This window comes from Cervus elaphus, chromosome 5 (assembly GCF_910594005.1).
Source record: "Cervus elaphus chromosome 5, mCerEla1.1, whole genome shotgun sequence".
Lineage (NCBI taxonomy): Eukaryota > Metazoa > Chordata > Mammalia > Artiodactyla > Cervidae > Cervus > Cervus elaphus.
Genome location: NC_057819.1, coordinates 98,692,812 through 98,713,889, shown reverse-complemented (window position 1 = coordinate 98,713,889; position 21,078 = coordinate 98,692,812). Strand labels below are relative to the sequence as shown.

The 21,078-nt window shown below is 42.1% G+C and overlaps 2 protein-coding genes across 7 annotated transcripts; one reads left to right on the top strand and one right to left on the bottom strand.

The window, feature by feature from the left end:
• Positions 1-7,711: 7,711 nt before the first annotated feature.
• Positions 7,712-16,560, bottom strand: DERL2 (derlin 2). Of its 5 annotated transcripts, none has more exons than XM_043903504.1 (7): positions 16,409-16,559; positions 15,278-15,343; positions 13,257-13,330; positions 12,075-12,168; positions 10,930-11,125; positions 10,542-10,632; positions 7,712-8,230 (listed from the first exon to the last, which is right to left on the bottom strand). In XM_043903504.1, exons 1-7 carry the CDS (start codon positions 16,499-16,501, stop codon positions 8,125-8,127), a joined length of 720 nt encoding a protein of 239 aa, XP_043759439.1. In that variant the 5' UTR covers positions 16,502-16,559; the 3' UTR covers positions 7,712-8,124. The 5 variants fall into 5 exon arrangements, with proteins under 5 accessions (XP_043759439.1, XP_043759437.1, XP_043759438.1 ...); XM_043903502.1 differs by having other exon boundaries at positions 7,712-8,042; XM_043903503.1 differs by having other exon boundaries at positions 7,712-8,042; positions 15,278-15,340; positions 16,409-16,544.
• A 220-nt stretch (positions 16,561-16,780) lies between these two features.
• On the top strand, positions 16,781-20,392 carry MIS12 (MIS12 kinetochore complex component). 2 transcript variants are annotated; one of them, XM_043903507.1, is made up of 2 exons: positions 16,781-17,022; positions 19,331-20,392. In XM_043903507.1, exon 2 carries the CDS (start codon positions 19,387-19,389, stop codon positions 20,005-20,007), a length of 621 nt encoding a protein of 206 aa, XP_043759442.1. In that variant the 5' UTR covers positions 16,781-17,022; positions 19,331-19,386; the 3' UTR covers positions 20,008-20,392. The 2 variants fall into 2 exon arrangements, with proteins under 2 accessions (XP_043759442.1, XP_043759443.1); XM_043903508.1 differs by lacking the exon at positions 16,781-17,022 and adding an exon at positions 17,147-17,260.
• The last annotated feature ends 686 nt before the right edge of the window (positions 20,393-21,078 follow it).

The following is a 21,078-nucleotide window of genomic DNA, read 5'->3' as shown; positions in this document are numbered from 1 at the left end:
GGTGATCTGCTCCTCTAACATAAACAGGGGAAGAGGAAGTCTGATGGAACTAAAATTATCTTTTACCCTTCCTTTCCCTGACTATTCCTGCCAGACTCTCAAGTTCTTTACAGGACTCCCCGTCTCATCATACACATGACAATCAATGAAAAGATTTAGAACTCCAGCGGGAAATAGGATATAATTAGTTCCTCCTTCCCCTCCTAAATTCAAAACTCTTAGAGGATTTGCTAATTCGCCACAGAAAAACTGGCAAGTAGCTCTTTGCTCTGTGTCCAGGAAAAGCGGTTTCCGGAGAATTCATGGTAAGCTTCAACTCACGTTAAAGACATCAGGCACCTTCTAAAGTTCATTTCCATGAGACTTTCCCTGTTTGTGAACCTGTTAAAAATTCTCCTTCCCCTTTCCTCCAGATCAGAGGTAATTTTCCTCTAGTTGTTGATGGCATAGTGACCAGGAGCTACTGAAAATGTGCATGTTGAACTAATAGCAGATATGTATTTAAGAATGTGTGTGTTCAGTTGCTCAGTCATATCTAACCCTTTGTGACCCCATGGACTGTAGCCTGCCAGTCTCCTCTGTCCATGGAATTCTCCAGGCAAGAACACTGGAGTGGGTTGCCATTTCCTTCTCCAGGGGCTCTTTCCGACCTAGAGATTGAACACGCATCTCTTGTGTCTCCTGCATTGGCAGGCAGATTCTTTATTACTAGCACCACCTGGGAAACCCATATTTAAGGATGAATTGACTTAATTCCTTTCCCCTAAATATTAATTTAGAAAGTCAACCCCAAACTAAAAGGGAAATAACTGTCTTAGTCTTTCCAGGTTGCTCTTACAGAATACCACAGACTGGTGGCTTATAAATAACAGAAATTTATTGCTCACAGCTCTGCAGGTACCAGCCTGGTTGCCTTCTGGTGAGGGCCATCTTCCTGGTTCATTGCTGCTACTTTATATATAATATATGGCTGCCTCGGGTCTTAGTTGTAGCATGTGGGATCTTTTGTTTCTGTGCGTGGACTCTGTAGTTGTGGCATGTATCAATAGTTGTGGTGCGTGGGCTAAGTTGCTCTGTGGCATGTAGGATCTTTAATTCCCCCACTGGGGATCCAACCCTCAGAGTCTTAACCACTGGACCACCAGGGAAGTCCTGCTGACACCCCTCTGCTGTGTCCTTACTTGATGGAAGGGGCTTGGAATCTCTCTGGAGCTATTTTGTAAGGAATTAATCTCACTCATGAGGCTTCCACTTTGTGACTGAATTACCTCCCAAAGGCCCCACTTCCTAATACCATCACATCAATCATGAGGATTGCAGCATGACTTTTACAGGGACATAAATATTCAGACCATAGTGATATCTAAATGGTCATCTGAGTTCAATTCACCCATTCCAGTCCATTTTAGTTCGCTGATTCCTAAAATGTCCACGTTTACTCTTGCCATCTCCTGTTTGATCACTTCCAATGTGCCTTGATTCATGGACCTAACATTCCAGGTTCCTATGCAATATTGCTCTTTACAGCGTCAGACCTTGCTTCCATCACCAGTCACATCCCCAACTGGGTGTTGTTTTTGCTTTGGCTCCATCTCTTCATTCTTTCTGGAGTTATTCTCCACTGAGCTCCAGTAGCATATTGGGCACCTATTGACCTGGGGAGTTCATCTTTCAGTGTCCTATCCTTTTGCCTTTTCATACTGTTCATGGGGTTCTCAAGGCAGGAATACTGAAGTGGTTTGCCATTCCCTTCTCCAGTGGACCACATTTTGACAGAACTCCCCACCATGACCTGTCTGTCCATCTTGGGTGGCCCTACATGGCATGGCTCATAGTTTCATTGAGTTAGACAAGGCTGTGGCCCATGTGATTAGATTGGTTAGCCATCATAGTCAACAAAAGAGTCCAAATGCAGTACTTGGATGCAGTCCCAAAAATGACAGAATGATCTCTGTTCGCTTCCAAGGCAAACCATTCAATATCAAGGTAATCCAAGTCTATGCCCCAACCAGTAATGCTGAAGAAGCTGAAGTTGAACAGTTCTGTGAAGACCTACAAGACGTTCTAGAATTAACACCCCCAAAAGATGTCCTTTTCATTATAGGGAATTGGAATGCAAAAGTAGGAAGTCCAAAAAAAAAAAAAAGTAGGAAGTCCAGAAACACCTGGAGTAACTGGCAAATTTGGTCTTGGAGTACACAGAATGAAGCAGGGCAAAGGCTAATAGAGTTCTGCCAAGCGAATGCACTGGTCACAGCAAACACCCTCTTCCAAAAACACAAGAGAAGACTCTACACTTGGACATCACCAGATGGTCAACACCGAAATCAGATTGATTATATTCTTTGCAGGCAAAGATAGAGAAGCTCTATACGGTCAGCAGAAACAAGACCAGGAGCTGACTGTGGCTCAGATCATGAACTCCTTATTGCCAAATTCAGACTTAAATTGAAGAAAGTAGGGAAACCACTAGACCATTCATGTATGACCTCAAATCCCCAACGATTATACAGTGGAAGTGAGAAATAGATTTAAGGGACTAGATCTGATAGAGTGCCTGATGAACTATGGATGGAGGTTCATGACATTGTACAGGAGACAGGGAGCAAGATCATCCCCAAGAAAAAGAAATGTAAAAAAGCAAAATGGCTGTCTGAGGAGGCCTTACAAATAGCTGTGAAAAGAAGAGAAGCAAAAAGCAAAGGAGAAAAGGAAAGACATACCCATTTGAGTGCAGAGTTCCAAAGAATAGCAAGGAGAGATAAGAAAGCCTTCCTCAGTGATCAATGCAAAGACATAGAAGAAAACAATAGAATGGGAAAGACTAGAGATCTCTTCAAGAAAATTAGAGATACCAAGGGAACATTTCATGCAAAGATGGGCTCAATAAAGGACAGAAATGGTATGAACCTAAGAGAAGCAGAATATATTAAGAAGAGGTGGCAAGAATACACAGAACTGTACAAAAAAGATCTTCACGACCCAGATAATCACAATGGTGTGATCACTCACCTAGAGCCAGGCATCCTGGAATGTGAAGTCAAGGGGGCCTTAGAAAGCATCACTATGAACAAAGCTAGTGGAGGTGATGCAATTCCAGTTGAGCTATTTCAAATCCTGAAAAATGATGGTGTGAAAAGTGCTGCACTCAATACGCCAGCAAATCTGGAAAACTCGGCAGTGGCCACAGTACTGGAAAGGTCAGTTTTCATTTCAATTCCTAAGAAAGGCAATGCCAAAGAATGCTCAAACTACTGCATAATTGCACTCATCTCACACGCTAGCAAAGTAATGCTCAAAATTCTCCAAGCCAGGCTTCAACAATACATGAACCATGAACTTTCAGATGTTCAAGCTGGTTTTAGAAAAGGCAGAGGAACCAGAGATCAAATTGCCCACATTCGTTGGATCATTGAAAAAGCAAGAGAGTTCCAGAAAAACATCTATTTCTGCTTTATTGACTATGCCAAAGCCTTTGACTGTGTGGATCACAACAAACTGTGGAAAATTCTGAAAGAGATGGGAATACCAGACCACCTGATGTGCCTCTTGAGATATCTGTATGCTGGTCAGGAAGCAACAGTTAGAACTGGACATGCAACAACAGACTGGTTCCAAATAGGAATAGGAGTACATCAAGGCTGTATATTATCACCCTGCTTATTTAACTTATATGCAGAGTACATCATGCAAAACACTGGGATGGATGAAGCACAAACTGGAATCAGGATTGCTGGGAGAAATATCAATAACCTCAGATATGCAGATGACACCACCCTTATGGCAGAAAGTGAAGAAGAACTAAAGAGCCTCTTGATGAAAGTGAAAGAGGAGAGTGGAAAAAGTTGGCTTAAAGCTCAACATTCAGAAAAAGATTATGGCATCTGGTCTCATCACTTCATGGCAAATAGATGGAGAAACAGTGGCAACAGTGAGACTTAATATTTCTGGGCTCCAAAATCACTGCAGATGGTGATTGCAGCCATGAAATAAAAAGACACTTAATCCTTGGAAGGATAGTTATGACCAACCTAGACAGCATATTAAAAAGCAGAGACATTACTTTGCCAACATAGGTCCATCTAGTCAAGGCTATGGTTTTTCCAGTGGTCAAGTATGGATGTGGAGTTGGACTGTAAAGAAAGCTGAGCACTGAAGAATTGATGCTTTTGAACTGTGGTGTTGGAGAAGACTCTTGAGAGTCCTTTAGACTGCAAGGAGATCCAACCAGTCAATCCTAAAGGAAATCAGTCCCGAATGTTCATTGGAAGGACTGATGTTGAAGCTGAAAACTCCAATACTTTGGCCACCTGATGTGAAGAGCTGACTCATTTGAAAAGACCCTGATGCTGGGGAAGATTGAAGGCAGGAGAAAGGGATGACAGAGGATGAGATGGTTGGATGGCATCACTGACTCAATGGACATGAGTGAGTAAACTCTGGGGGGTTGGTGATAGACAGGGAGGCCTGGCGTGCTGCAGTCCATGGGGTCGCAGAGTCAGACACAACTGAGTGACTGAACTGAACTGAGTGATATCTAAATGTTAAGTCTCAAATTACGGACTTGGAGTAACCGTGCTGTGCTTTCCAAAGTAACCTAAGGGAGGAGACAGGTTGCACATGGTTACAAGAGTACCTGGCAGGAGATATCAACAAGTGAAATAGCCTCTTAACAGAGCACAGATCCTGTCTATAGAAACAGCCACTAGTCATCTCTAGGCCATACCTGCCATGCAGGCCTGGTTTTTCCAGACCTTTGAGTTTTTTTTTCCAAGAAAAGCCCCAAATGAAGGTTTCCATGTGAAATCTGTGAATTTAATATTGGCTCAAATTGAAAGAAAACAAAACATGATGCAGGCAAAACAAGTCATATGCACAGGTAATTCATTCATAATCCCTAGCCTAATGACCCAGCTATTCTGAAGCCTCAGAGCTAAGAAGTGTTGGAAAATAAAATCCTCTATTGGCATTAAGTGGTGTTACATACATTACCCCCTCCACCAATCCCTCAGGTTAGTAGTCTGAAAGAGGCTCTCTCTCTCAAAGTAGGCGGCTTTCACATACAGATGGTTATAAACTAATAGCTCTTCAAGGAGTATCTGGGCTGCTCTTCTAAAAGGTGAATTGTCAGACACGTCATTCTTAACTGCTCTGCAATGGTCCACACCAGCAGAGCATGACCATGACCCACCAGCTGGTGGTCATTGTCGGCTGGCTTGTCAGACCACCAAACCCTGCCCTTGATCACGTTCAGTTGTGCGCCATCCCACTTTGACAGTCACAAGCCACAGCAAATAGGTACAAGCTTGCATGCACATACATTAATCCCTCTATAATTAAAAATACCAGATAATAGTTTGCTGATCAATGAAGTATTTATTCAGCACCCATGTGCCAAGCATTGTGCTAGGCACTGTGGTAGATACAAAAATGTAAGACTTGGTCCCTGCTCTTAAGGAGCTTACATTCTCAGGAAGGAGACAAGACTAATATACAGATACCAGCTAAGAACAATACAAGACAGTTTGGTCTAAGAGTATGTTGTACAGCCTGGAAGGGTCCTAAGAATTCAGAGAAGATAGACAATGAAATAGGCCCTACAGTCAAGGTTTGCAGAGGAGCCAGGAATTGGGCCAGGCCTTGAAGGACTGAAGAGGATTAAATTGAGGTCCCTGTTAGCTAGAAGTAGGAGTTGAGGTTCAGAGGAAAGACAAAAAGTATGCATTTGCTATGGGAGCTTACTAAGAAGTTACTGTGGATTTCTGAGCAGAGAAGTGACTTGATTATACAAAGTGCAACAAATTTTATGCAGACTTGTAAAACAGTAAGTAGTTTGGGGGTAGACAGACTACAGAACACTGAAAACAATGGCAATATCATGACTAGCAACATGGATGGCACTTACCTGTTAAAGGAAAACACAGTCACAACATAAAATGCCTGCTATCAAGGACAGATGACAATTCTAGGAGGTCCTTTACCCAACAAGTCAGTAACACCAACATTTCCTAACTTTCAAAGGCCCCAGAGACAGAGTGAGGGTTTCGTTACCAAGATCTAAGACTTGGGTGCTCTCTGCTTAGAGACTAAACAAGAGGTGTGAAAGATACTAGGACACACAAGGAAAAGAACAAGTGGAAGGGAGAAACAAAGAGAAATCCATAGTGGAAAAAACACACCAAAATGTATAAAGTGTATCTCCTATGGAGATGCAATTTGCATGTCCATGTTTTTTTTCTTTTTTTTTTTTAATAAACATATACTGTATTTCTACAACAAAAAAGCTATGCCTTAGTCAGGTGCACCTTTCAGTATTACAGGTGGAATCCAGGAATCCTTTAAATTCTATGTATGTCAGGTAAATTAGTCACGCAATTCCATGCATCAAATCTCACTTTTTGGTTGACTTGAATTAAGAAGAAGACGTGTGTTCTGGAAGAACCTAACTCCAAAGTTAACTAAAGGAGAATAAATTTAACTAGAGAAATCTATTTCTAGCCCCCAAACAAAAACCCAACCTTCTAATTAAATTCAAGCTTTCTTGAACAGACAAAAGTTAAGACTCCCATAAGGACTATATATTCTAAGATTGGCATTTAAACATTGTTTTTTAAAGTCACTTAGGAAAAAAAAAAAGCAGTCCCATTAACCCACATTCCATAAAATTGCAACAACCATATTCAGTTACTACTAGCAGCATGTACTTATATTGGGTTCCACTACTGATGTGTATTCCATTGAAAGGTATGAAAAATACTTTTCACTTCACAAATGATCTGAAAATTCCCATTTAAGATGTTTATTATGTTTAACCTAAACCTCATGTCCATCTTTCTAAGAGAACTCTCCCACTCTAGAAAGCAACCACTTAACCAAGCTGGAACTATGGGGGAAATGTTTCCAGACCTACATGCTGTTTATTAAAACAGTTTGAACTAATCTCTTTTCTGGGGTATTCATTCTATCCTTCTGAGTTTTCTGAATTACTTACACAGTCTGATAATAAACTTGTTGAACCCCCAGGAAGTGAACATCTGGGATAAGTACTTACTGAACCGCTGCTGACTTCTGTGAACCTGTTCTGTTTCTACCTGGTTAGGAAGGTAAACCAGGTACTTGGCTCTGAAGGCTTCTTGGCTTTTCATGAAGCAAGTGATAAATATTCACTAGCCAAAGACCCAGGAGCTATGTATCCTTGTATTCACTTATCTGGCTCCAGAATCAACATTCTAACTCATTTCCAACTTTAAATGTTGTTTTCCAAAATGGTTGCTGTGACGTGTCTTTCCCTGGATATTTCCAGATGGAGTAATAGAGTAAATAAACGGGACACCACATTAGCATCAAGCCTACCTGACTCTCCCACAGCAGAATTCCAGGATCTAGAACACCTAGATCCATCCTATCCTTCCCCTTCCACCCCTTGCCCCACATTGTCTGATCCTTGCAGTATCAGAAAACCCAAATGGAGAACAAACTATCTGGGCAACAGAAACAAATCTTCTTCCCACTGGAGCTGGCATTCTGGGTTAGTAAGAGGTGTGCACAGCCATGGCATCTCGGCCATGTATTTCCAATCTTGAAATGAAATCCAGTCAAAGGCCACGAAGACACAGGGAGAGCGGGCATGGAGACTGCTCTGAGCGCAGACCTGTGCAGGAGAGCTAGGAGACACGGTGGTAATTTAAAAGATCACACACAAAAGCTTTAATTCAGTGAGAGAGAGATGGAATTCAGTTTTATTTCGTCCTCTCTGAAACTTCCATTTACACCACGGCCTCGTCTATCAAAGAGGAGGAGGAAGAGGAGGAAAACACTCTGCCCGTCACCACAGAACTCAAGTATCAGGTACTCGTTCCTAAGAGGTGGCAGGGTATTTGTTGCTCCAGTTTTTTGGCTCTGAGAGATCACACATTCAGTACCAGCGTAGTGAGGAGCCACTGGCGAACTGCTGGAAATGTCCTCTGGGTGAATCAGTGGCCATTTCATAAAGTGCTTCTGGAGTTAAAATTCTTGTTGAGCTGTCAAAAGTGTCCACGCTTCTGCAACACAGAGGATAAAAGAATCCCAATGGGTGTGTCACTGAGTCCGTCCCAGCTGGGTCATGTTCTTGGCATTGCCGCTTTAGCCGCCCAGGCGCTGGCCCTCACCCCAGGCAAAACCTCCTGGCCGCTCTTCAGGTAGTGGATTATAATTTGGATCTTCATCTGGTGTATCAAAAATAGCCTTCCTAAAAGACAGGCAACAGATATAATTTAGTCCCAGGGTCATCTTAGGTCCTAAATGCTACTCTGAGATCCAAAAGATCCCATAGGGTGTCTGCCAATGGATAAGTATGTTGTCTGCCTACCAATGAAACAGTTCTCCTATTTTGAAGGTATTTATAATTATTGCACATTTACATTAACTTTTACCTCCTTTACTAATTTTTACTACAAAGCAACATATGGAATCGTAGAGAAAACAGGAAACATATACGAGCAAGACATCTTCAATCCCCAGAGATAATTATGTTGGTGTTTTCAATATTCTTCCAAAACGTTTACATGTGAAATTTTACAAAAGTTAGATCACACATGTTGAGAAGTACTTCAGAGCCAGTGGGACAATATAAGCATCAAAATAACAATGTTAAGGGATTATAAGCCATGAATAAAACAAGAAATCATGGATTCTTGCAGATATAAAGGAACTCAAATTTTATAAGAATAAGGATGTTTTCCATAGTCTCAAAGTACCTCTTCACAAAATATTTAATCACAAAGGAGAAAAAAAAGTAACTTTGCCGTGGAGAAGCCCTGCAGATACCTTAATCAAGTAATCAAAGTGATTAACACCACTCTGGCAAATTCAACAACCAGAAACCCTGTGCCAGCAGGCTGCAATAAGAATGCAGTATCACTTCTCTGATGTTCCTGCAACAGACGAAAAACCTGAACCTCAATGTGAGGGAACATCAGACAAACCCAAATTGAGAGATGTTCTACAAAAATGGGCTTACAGTTTTCAAAAATGTGAATGTCATGAGAGTCAGAGCAAAACTGAGAAGCTGCTCCAAACGGAAGGATACTAAACAGACATGACAACGAAGTGCAACGCCTGAATCTGAAATGCATTCTTCTGCTATAAAAAATCAGGACAATTTCCCAAAGTGGAATTGGGTCTGAGGATTAATGTTTCTTTCCAGATTTTGACTATGTAGAAGAAAATACACATTAGAGGGGATCATGGGGCAGTAGGTTAACAATTCACTTTCAAACACTTAAAGGAAAAAAGTCCTTTGTACTGTTCTACAAGTTTCTGCAAGTCTGAAACTGTTTTGAAATTTTAGAAAAAGAGTAATAGAAAACAACAAGACACCACTTTACAGCTATCAAACTAGGAAAAGGTAAATACAACTTCTCCCACATTTTAGGAGATTGTGGGGAAATGGACACATATGGTGCTGGCGGAAATGTAAACCTGAGTATCCATTCCAGATGGCAGTTTGGTGATAAACCAAACAGCTATTCTACTTGTAGGAATTCATCCTTTGAAAACAATCATGGAAGTGTGCAAAGGATGTGCTGCTACATGTGCTACACGAATGTGTAGCTACAAGGACGTTCACCACTCCAATCATGGAGGGAAGAACAAGAAGGATGTCAATGTCCATTGATGAGGGATTCGTAAATTGTGTTCCATTCATACTGGGGGTATCATGAGGCTGTTATAATTTCTGTCAGAAATTTATGATAGAAAAATGATTATATTACATTAGAAAGCTATGAGATAGCACTTTTTAAAAAGTTTACAGACAGTAAAAGACTGATGAATACATATCAAAAAGTGCATCAAATCCCACCACTGTTATATCTAAGTGGTGGGGTTATGGCAGATTTTACTTTCTTCTTTCAGTTATTCTACAACCAACATTTTATAAGAAGAACGCACATTTTATTCCTTAAGAGAACTCTTTGTAATGCAGTACACCCCAAGGACACAAAATTCTGGCATAGAAGGAGGTGCTATGAACCAAAGCTCTACCCTCAGGACACCAAGGTATGGAAAAAGGAGAGGCGCTTGCTTAAAATCACACAGCTGGCTGGCAGCACAAACAGCCCATGTCTGGTTTCGAGCTGAGAGCTGTTTCTACTCTATTTCACTGCTTCTCTCTACCACCTGTTTGGAAGACCAGACATTCCACCTTTAGAAACCCTCGTTTGGTCAGCTTCTTGCCATCTTGCTACTTCACATCTCTAAACTAAGACAGCAGTCTACATGGAACCAGCAGGCTCCTTCCTCCTGGGGCCAGGAGGTGCTGGTGGTCATGTGAGACAATTACCACGTTACCCTCGGGACACCCTGAGCCTCTGGCCACAACTCTGGCGCTTCCCACCCAATCTGAATGTTCCCCAACGGCAGCTGGATTGCTCAATCTGTAAATATTTACTGGCCTGAACTATGTGTGCTGGGAGCTTTGGGATCCCCAAGAAAACAAGATCCTGGACCCTGCCCTGGTTTTTCTGCAAGAAACACATAACCTGGTGTTAAATACTCACAAAATAGATGGTGTTTTCAAAATTCTTATTCCGCCGGGTTGATTGGGAAATACATCTTCCAAGAAAAAATATATGTGTCCAACTGCAATACCTAGAGTCAACCAGAAATAAAGGATGAGGGAGAGGATTAGAATTTTGATTGCAGGTGTCTGTACCAATGGAAAATCTTTCTACTTAGGAAGAAGTGTCAATATACTGGGATTCCCTGGCAGCTCAGCTGGTAATTTATTTATGAAAAAGTTGAAAATGAACATTATAGTCCTTGAGCATATCACTATCAAACAATCCTACAATAACTTATATGAAGGCCAGACAGAATTAACATGACAAGTATGACAGAATAAGTTTGTAAGTAAAATAACGGAAAAAGTACTGCCAAGAATCTTACCCAAGAGGTCCACAATGATTGAGTTCCCCAACAACAAGGAAAAGCCCATGAGCACCCAGGGTAGAAAGGGGGCCTGGAAATTCAGAAGGCCGAAGAAGTTCATGCGGACGTATGGGTTCCTTCGGCTCCACACGTAGACAAGCATTATTGTAAAGGCCTGGCCCAAGAAAACTAAGCTCACAAATAAACCAAAAAGCTAGTGGTTGGAATTAAGGAAAATAGCAACATTAAGTGTTAACAGAGAAGACTGGGCAAGAGAACTAAGGATTGTACTCTAACACAAGTTTGCATTAGGAAAGGCAAGCAGTTGTTACAAGTTTGGAGTGGGGCGGGGTGGGGGTGGGGCTGAAAATAATTACCCAGAGTGATGAGGCAAAAACCTTAGGCACCTGGATTGTTGCTACTTCAAATTGATATTCTGCTTTCATGAAGTTCTTGCCTCTTTGGTCAGTTATTACATGAAGGCTCATTCACCATGAGGACTCTTAGAGGTGAATCAAGCCAGCTGGGGCAAAACCATCTTGTCAGACAGGGCTCCCTTTAAGTTTGGTGACACTTATTATTTATTTATTTATTGACAATTATTATTTAAAAAACAAACAAACAAACAAAAAAACACAAAAACTATCAGTTTTGATGGTGACCAAATAAATGTCCTACCAGCTTAGTTTAAAAGTGAAGTATACCTGGGGAGTCCCTGGCAGTCTAGTGGTTTTGACTCCATGCTTTCACTGACGATGGCCTGGGTTCATTCCCTGGTCAGGGACCTGGGATTCCACAAGCCCAGTGGCACAGCCGGAAAAAAAGAAAAATGAAGTACACCCACCAACCAGAACACACCCAAGATTTCTAATAGTAACCCAACTGGGTTAAAGTTTCTCAGACTTGCTCACAGTGGAAAAACACCCTGTGCAACCTCTAGGCTTAGACAAGCTGTTACATAAACTGGGCTGTAAAATAAACAGGAGCCTGAAGGTAAAATGGAGAGGGAGAGGGGTGGCGCGGGCGCAGAGAGTTGATACTTTTATATGTTCATTCCGAGTCTCTAGCCTCTAGTGCACTTCGGGAGACAGACGAAAAACTTTAGGGAGAGAGAGGGAGTTCTTTAGTATTTTCCTGTATTTGTTCTATTCGTCGAAGGATACGGTCATTAAGAATCCACCAAAAAGGAACATAAATACAAAGTCTGCTGTCCGACCTCGGAAAGAGCCTTCTTCTAGCATTCGACAGTAACGATATCTTAAGTTCCAAGTTAAGAAAATATTAAGTACACAAATATGAAGAAAGTGAAATTGAATGTATCACCTAAGTACACTTGGACTCCCTGTTACTTGTGAGAAGTCAAGACTTTGTTTCTGTAAGAGTGTTTATGAGTGGTATTATTGTTACTTCTTTTTCCAGGCATTCTAGGCAATGGCTCTGTGTTTTACAAAAACCGTTCCTGATTGGGGAACGAAGCCAGACGCCACATAAACATGCTTCAAATCTGTACTGTCTTCCCACGTTCAGCCACACCACAATCTACACCATCCTTGCTTTTTCACAACCTAACTTGGTGGAAATCCCCATCAAGAAGCCTCATGTGATAATCTGCTTTTTTTAAGGCCAGGAAGTTAAGTATTTCTATACTTCAGTCAATAAGGAGGCATTTCAATGAAAAACTTAATTATTAGAAACTTACCAGAATGATGTAACATAGAGACACAGGAATCCATCTCAGGGCAGGAAGCCTGTTACCTCGACAAGGCTCTCTGGCTACTGCAAATGAGCTGAGCTGCAAATTCCCCACTTCACCCAGGGGGTTGGGGCGCAGGAGAAATGCCCTGCCCAGTGGCCCCAATTACCATCTGACTACAGCAAAACCCTTCCTCTTTTTCAACAGACTGGAATATGGGGAGCCTGGCAGACAAAACACTGTCTTTCCAGCCGGCAGAACCAGCAACTGAGATCCAAGTAGATCTCAACTTCTCCATCCCCCATGAACCCACTTTTAGGTTGGGCTTTATCACTTGGGGCCCATTGGTGTTATTTTGTACGAACACCTCAATTAAATCACTCTGGTCTCCCTTAATCAGACCTGTAAGTGGCGCATGGGCAGAAATGTAAGCATTTTATAATTAAATACTTCCCATTTGAATAAACAGTGACCTACAAACACCCTCAAAACATTACTAACTGACCAACTATTCTGTGTATCACCGAGCCAGTAGCCAGAAGTTACAGCTGAGATGGTAACAAAAACAGCAAAGTTAATAGTTTCAAACTTAATACTGTATTTCCTAAATAAAACTAAAGTTTCTATGCTAACCCCACTTAGTAAAGGATACAGAAAAATCATGTTAAATAAAAAATTGAATCCAACTGGCCCAAAAAATAAGAAATTGGTGATTAGCCTCCATATCTGTTAAAAGAAAAAAAAAAATCAAGAGAAAGACAGATTAAGTAAAATATATCAGGAAACATTTTCATATTAAGACAAGAGATAGCCTATGACCACAATGGTTGTAGGCTACAATGGAAAGGCCACAAATAGGTGATTCTATTTTCTAAACTCAAAAGTGAGACACACAATCGGACACTGAATTCTTGTGTCGCTTCAGTGAAAGTCTAGAAGATATCACTCGCCCCTGGAAAATTCTAAGCCTGACAGGACAGAAAACTTGCAATTGTGATTGTATTTAAAAAAAAAAAAAAAGAAAAACACAAAAATCCATACCATATGGTCAGGCAAATGATGGGAAAAGTGTGACGGCAAGACTACACTGTTTCCTAATCTGTAGACTAGGAAACAGAGCTTTCATATATGTAGTATCACAATCTAATGAACAATCTCAAGATACCAAAGGAAAATTACAGGATCTAACAGCAATTGTTTCTATATTAGCCATCAGAAACATCCAGAGTAAAGAGTAATTCTAAAGCAAATACTTGAGTACTAGCCTGAACAGAGAGCCAACTCACTACAAGTAAAGATCTAATACTGTAATAATTAGTTTAACTGGTAGATATGCACTTATTTTCAAACCCTGATATACACTTCCCCACCCAAACCATCCACGCCTGCAATAAGAACAACTACTCACAATGATAGAACACTTAACATTTAAAGTGTTTTAAAATATTATCTCATGTGATTTTAATTATCCTGTGAGATGAGCAGGCTGGCAATACCATCCCCATTTCACACACAATGTAACTTAAGAAACTTGGATGATTCGGCCTGCCTAACATCACACAGCTTGTATAGGGAGACTCTGAACTCAAACCTAGAACTCCTAATTTCACACATGGTGTGAAGAGTTTAACCTCAGGCAAAATCAAGCTTTGTTTGTTTGGATGGAGCTAAAGCTCCCAGTGAAGGGCTTGTGAGTGGAGAAGGAAGAAGGCAGGGATAGGGTTCACGGGACTCCTTTATGATCATTAAATTCTTAAGAATTGCTAACTATTAAAGTTGAAACAACTCAGAATTGTTTACTGCATACTAATTGCATCCAGGATTGTAGAGTCCTCAACCTTGTGAGGAGACAGGCATATAAACAAGTGCAAGTATGAGATGAGAGACATAAGAAAAATTATTTATAGATACTCTAGGGACACAAAGGAGGATGAATCTGAGAAGGCTACACAAAAACGCATTACTGAAAGACAAGCTGGAGCTCAATGGGTATAAAGCGAATGAAACACCTCTGAGACAGAGGGAACAACAGGTGTAGAAACAGAATTACTGGCTTTTGGGTCTCTCTTACTTCGACTATGGCCAATATGATCCTAGGACAGAAAAACTCATCTCTCTTTAGCATTCTAATTACTGGAAAGGACCGTCTCTCACTGTAATCTAATGAACTGGCGTTGTTTTAGACGTCAGTCTTTGTGAGGATTATGTGATCCCTGGGAGATGGATTAGAGCACTCACTGAGTTTCTGAACTGGACCACAGGGATAACACCAAGGTGGTGACTATGCCACATGGTGCTGAATGGACTAAATATGGACATCCTCTCTGACTCTCCCCGAACAACTAGCCAATCCAGTCTCCTCTCAATCTATAATACTAAATCTGAACCAGTGATTCCTAAATATAGGAACTGGACGCATCAAATCAAAACCATGCAGGGAACTTTATAACATACCCTTGGTGATTCTGATTTGGTACATGCGGAGGATCTTGAGAATCTCTTTAAAAGTTCCAGGCTGCAGAATCACTGCTTTGTACTTCCCGACCCCCCCAACACTTATAATCAAATATTCCCACTGAGTTATTTGAGATGTAGCAGGATTAGCTACTAAAAAGTAAGAAAAATAAGTTTAAAAACTGCAACATTAAATGGCGGTTGTGATGGGCCACTTACTTGAAAGTGTTTAAAGATTAATTCAGGATTGAAGTACAACTGAAAAGGTGTGATCAGTTCCAACTGCTGAAATGGAAAAACAGCTTCTTCAAGCAAGTCAATCAAGAAACAAAATATCATCATTTACTACAAAAGACTAGTAGTTCTGGCAATTTCCCACTCTTAGTCACTTAGACTGAATTATTTAAGGTTTACTTCTTAAGCTGGAGGAAGGTTGGTAGAATTCTCTAGAACTGGCACAATTCTTTGAGTTCCCCAATACCAAACACAAAATAAAAGTCTGTTGTTTCAATAGCTGAGGCTGATGTGAAGGTATGGAAGGCAGATGGTAATGTCTTAGATTCAGGGCAAGAGCAGCTGCTAGGATTACGCCCAACACGTGGGCACCACCTAAAACAGCTGTGTGAAGCAACACAATTCACTCGAACCAAGACTCAGTACCCTGCCACTGGGAAGGCTGCGTACTTCCAGCCAACCTCTATATCAGACTCTTTCTTTCAAGACTTCCCGCTCAACAACTTCCATCTCTTTTTAAAATTCATTTTAATTGGAGGCTAATTACTTTACAATATTGTAGTGGTTTTGCCATACACTGCCATGAATCAGCCACGGGTGTACATGTGTTCCCCCTCCTGACCCTCCCTCCCACGTCCCTCCCCATCCCATCCCTCTGGGTCATACCAGTGCACCAGCTCCGAGCACCCTGTCCCATGCATCGAACAACTTCCATCTTTCTATCTTCCACGTCTACGTTTCTCCACTAAGCGGACCTTCCTCCCAGTGGTCACAAAGTATCATTTTGTGGATCTGAGAACACCCTCAGAGTTCTCAGACACGTTTCCTGGGTGGGCGGCTCCCGAAGCCCTGACTTGGTACAGATCCTGCCTGCCTTTATATCTCCCAAACTGACCCGCAGTCCTGATCCTCCACCCCTCATGAAACAGCACCCCTTTTTCTGGATCACTGGATAGCACTTACGGGGCGATTCTGAACCCCAGAGTGAGCCCTGTACGCCTCCACCCACCCTTGAGACCAACCCCTCTGAGCTTCCCCGAGGCCCAAACCCCAGTTTCCCAAGGACGCGGGGATATCCAGTACAACTCATGAGAAGCTGGCGCTGCAGCTGCTCACCACAGCGGCGGTGGTGAGGACGCAGGCGGTGGTGTAGGCGCGGCTGACCGGTGGGATCTGCAGGTACTCCAGTCGGAGGCTCTGGTACGCCATCTTCCCCACCGCCGCCGGCCCCCCCACTCCCCCACTTCCCCTTCCGCCAGTCCATCCCAGCGGCGGGGCGGGATCAGGGCGGAACCAGAGCGGAGCCCCTCCCCGTTACACTGCTATCCAATCAGCGCTGACCAACCGTCCAGCCACCAACCGCTAGAGCCCGAAGAAAAGCACATTCGCCAATCACGAGTTGCGTTTCCGCGGCGGCCCAACCTAGCTTCTCCACCCACCAACGTCTCGGGGAAGGGAGTGAGTACCGATTCCTTCTGCCAATCCCCGCCGGCCACAGCTAGCTTTCCCGCCCGGCCTCTTTCTGTCACCAATCTAGGTGGCCCCCTCCCCGGACAGTCGGCCAATCAGGAGCGCGGTGGCATCCTGCCCTAGCTGTCGTTCGCTAAAGCAGATAGCGGTCAGAATCTGGGGGAGTCAACCGCCGCCTATCTCTGGCAGCCTGCGGTGGTTTAAAGGAGGTGGCGGGAAGCTGGTGTTTGGTCGAATTCATCACTCTCATAGTCGCTTGGGTAAGTGCCACGGGGCTGCATTTTCTCTGAAGAGGAGCGGGAACAGGTGGCACTCGGTGGGGCGCCATCCCGGGCGCTAGAGCAGCCTGAAGGAGCAGCGTCGCCGGCGGGCCGCGAACCTCCACCCTGAAGGTCCCGGCATGCAGCGGGGGCGCGGGGCCTGTCGGGAGCCACTTCTCAAGCCGGAAGTAGTTCCTGCCAGGAGGTTTCTGGAGCTTCGGCTCCTCAACTCGCCGAGGTACCCTGTGTACTTCCTGCGTATCACCTGCAAATATCGGTTAAAGCCGTATCGGTTTCCTGCCCTCAGGAAATCTAAGGCTTGCAGAGAAGATAGGCTTGTGATAATAGTATCCTAAAGCAGGACTTGGGGTCCCAAAGAGTCGGTCACGACTGAGCGACTTGAAGTGAACTGAAAGCAGGACTTGATCAGTGCCCGAAGAGAGGCTGTTGGTTTAAGGTCGAGTTTTTAGTTTGGAGGCTTGATTAGGATTGGGTAGAGCTCATGAAAAGCAGTCCAGTTTTGGTAGAAACTGCTGAATCAAGAGTTTCAGAGAATCTTGCTGTAACAAATTGTTGGCGAGATATCCTGGAAATGGCAGCACACTCCAGTATTGTTGCCTGGAAAATTCCATGGACAGAGGCGCCTGGCGGCCTGCAGTCTATGGGATATAGAGAGTCAGACACGGGGAGAGCTGGTTCGCACGCACGCCACGCATTCCCATTAAAGAGTTCATCAGTCTTTGGGGGTTTCATAATCCAACCATTTGGACAATGAAAATGTTATTCTGGTCTAGAATAGCAGAGTCATGCTAATGTAAACAGTAAGTTGTTGGGGGGTGGGGCAAGGAGACTCTTTGTTAGTTTCAGTTCTCAGTGTTCAACCTGTGTGTGTGTATGGGTGGGGGGTTAGATGTTTTTGGTTTTCAAGAAACAACGCTGTAAAACCATTTTACCAGGTTGGCAAAGATTAGAAGCATTATCACTTCAATTATGCTTATATAAGGTACTTAAAAAGGAGGGCAGTGGTTAGTAAAGGTCCTTGTAAGCCATGTGAAAAAGTTTAAAACTGATCTTGAAGGCATAGGGAAGTGTTGAGAAGTTAAAATCCTGGTAATCCACAGAATCCTCTCCACAAGACAAAGAAGAGAAAGCAGTTCTATTACTGAATAAGCATATCCAGATTATGCATTAGAGATAATCTGTAAATGAGATTACAGAGACAGAAATTCTACCCTATTTATACTGCTAAGCTATTAGAACCATTCTATTTTTAGTCATTACATAAATTCTCAAGATTAACAGCACAGTCTTATAAAAAGATTTGACAGCACCACTTGCTTCAGATTCTTTGATAAGGTTCATCCTAAATTTGCCTGGTAATTGAGGTAGCCATTTGTTTCAGCTAATTTGCAGGAATAATGAAACTTCTTTTATTTCCATGACAAGTATCTGGTTACAGCCCCAAAAAGGTCCCTAGGTTAAACACCCACAGTGACAGGGAGATAGGAATGCTATTTTCCTAGATGTTTACATTTGAAAGAAATGACTCCCAGACCCTTAAGAAAATGCCAGGGTTGTAAAGCTTACTGGAGGCTTACTCACCTTCTAGTGGTATTTTTTCAGATAGCAAGATTGGAAGGACAGGGAGTTGACATTGGTAAAGGAGTGGTTGACGTGATGGATCATGGAGCCTAAAGTATAGTGGGGAAGTGAAGTGGGAGAGACTAAAAAGAGAGGCTCGGAGGGCTGAAAGTCTTGAAGATTAAGATATAATATGAATATAGGCATGAGTGTTGGAAGACTAGCATATGAGGTTGTGGTCAAAAAGTAGGAGAGTTGGGGAGAGAAGTTAGAAATGTCAATACCCAGGTCGCTGAAAGAGTGGAGATGAAGGTCTGAAAAAGTGGAGATGAAGAGCTGAGTTTCTAGGGCATTGGTTAGATCATCCATGTAAATCTGAATGTTGTCTGGGGTGATAACAGAATTTAGAAGGCTGAGCCATGGGCCAGAGCCTCAGTAATTGAGAGGTGAGGGAAATGGACAAAGAGGAGGAAGAAGGGAGGTGATAGGCTGATGAGAGTGTCAGAGAGGCAGGATTTGTATCCTGTTGTGCATGTGTGAGGCTGGAAGTAGCATCAAGTATCAAGGAACATAAACTTCATGGTTTTTTTTTTTGAGCATTAAAATATTTTATTAAACTTCATGGTTTTTGTTTGCCACTTTGTTTTGTTTGTTTTGCTGTCTATAATGTCTAAAAATTTGTTACTTTTTTTTAAACAAATGAAAATTTTTCTTATTACATTTGCAGGTTGTTCACAATCAAAATTAACAAAGCAAAAAAAAAAAAAAAAAAACCCCACCAAGATGTCTGTTGATCCAATGGCCTATGAGGCCCAGTTCTTTGGCTTCACACCGCAGACTTGCATGCTTAGGATTTACATTGCCTTTCAAGACTACCTGTTTGAGGTGATGCAGGCTGTTGAACAGGTTATTCTAAAGAAGCTGGATGGCATCCCAGACTGTGCGATTAGTGCAGTCCAGATTCGCAAGTGCACAGAAGAGTTTCTTTGCTTCATGAAAGGACGTTTTGATAACCTTTTTGGCAAAATGGAGCAGCTCTTCTTACAGTTGATTTTGCGGATTCCCCCAAACGTCTTGCTTCCAGAAGATAAATCTCAGGAGACACATTCTTACAGTGAGGAAGAATTCCACCTTCTCCAAAAAGAAATTGAACAGTTACAGGAGAAGTATAAGACTGAATTGTGCACTAAGCAGGCCCTTCTTGCAGAATTAGAAGAGCAAAAAAACGTTCAGGCCAAACTCAAACAGACATTGTCTTTGTTTGATGAACTTGAAAACGTTGGCAGAGACCATGGGGCTAGTGATTTTAGGGAGGGCTTGGTGTTCCTGATCCAGAACTCCAGAAAACTCCAGAGTATCAGAGAGAATGTGGAAAAGGAAAGCAAACGATTGAAAATATCTTGATTTCTCAATAGAAAAAGGAGTTTCTCAAGGTGGACTGGTACGGGATTTATATCGATGATATCCTTAATCCTAGTGAACACTATATTTTTGGGAGGGTTTGTTTGTTCACACTTTCTTATATTCCACATCCTCCTCTTTTTTAGTCCACTCTCCTGAAGCATCTGTGCTTTATATTGAACTAATCTTTGAAGCATCTGTGATTAGAGGTCTGTAATGGGTGGGAAGGGATTCTTGGTTCATTAAGAACTCATTTGGGGGCATGACTGAAGAAGTAAAGCTTTCCTTGGCCATTCAAAGATATTTGTAAAAGTTGTACCTTGGTCGTGAGTCCTTTGTAACCTTGACCTTTTTGTCTTACTCTTTGGATAAAATGAAATGACACAAAGGTTAAGTGGGTGTCTTCTTTATTAACCAGTCACCACACTGTGGGACAGCCAACACAGACTGCTTGTTCTTGCCCAGTAACTTTTTTCTCACACGAGGAAGTTAATGACTAGCTGAAAGAAGCAAGTAGCAGAAAAAACAACCATGACCTTTAGAAAGAAGAAAGAAGTTGTTTGTTTCTAAGATAAATCCTTGATGATGTTAAAGAGTTTAATGTCTTGGAGCCCAGCAATGGAAGACATTGGACAAAAAGGAAGCATCTCACTGGCATAGAAAAGGAAGCCTGGAACATACTGAATTGCAAAGATTATATTAACTGACTATTAGGTATATATACCATTTTTTTGGTCATACTTCAGTTAGTTTTGGAATCTGCCTTGAACCTAATATTTAATTATTTATTCACACTCATAGAAACTCTCAGTGATAAATTTTAGCTGTATCTTGTACTTAAATTCATTGGAACCTAATATTTCCTTTTGTAACTAATCCATGTAAAATGTTAGATCAGCCATGGAAAGGGGAGAAATGGCAATAACTTCTCTTAAGTTATTACTTGCCTTCCATGTCTTCCTAAAGAACAGAATTTGAAGTTTCTCCTTTATATAGAAGTGTAATTTAGGGTATTCATATTTGCAATTAAATATTCATCAGTATAAGAAGCCTGTGTTTACCTGGAATACAATC

Coding starts and splice junctions, on each gene's coding strand:
- MIS12 (XM_043903507.1), top strand. CDS start 19,387: ATGTCTGTTGATCCAATGGCCTATGAGGCCCAGTTCTTTGGCTTCACA.
- DERL2 (XM_043903502.1), bottom strand. CDS start 16,501: ATGGCGTACCAGAGCCTCCGACTGGAGTACCTGCAGATCCCACCGGTC. Junction 13,331..15,277: donor TAATCTTTAAACACTTTCAA/GTAAGTGGCCCA, acceptor TTCTTTTAACAG/ATATGGAGGCTAATCACCAA. Junction 8,043..10,541: donor TTGAAAACACCATCTATTTT/GTGAGTATTTAA, acceptor TCTGTGTTGCAG/AAGCGTGGACACTTTTGACA.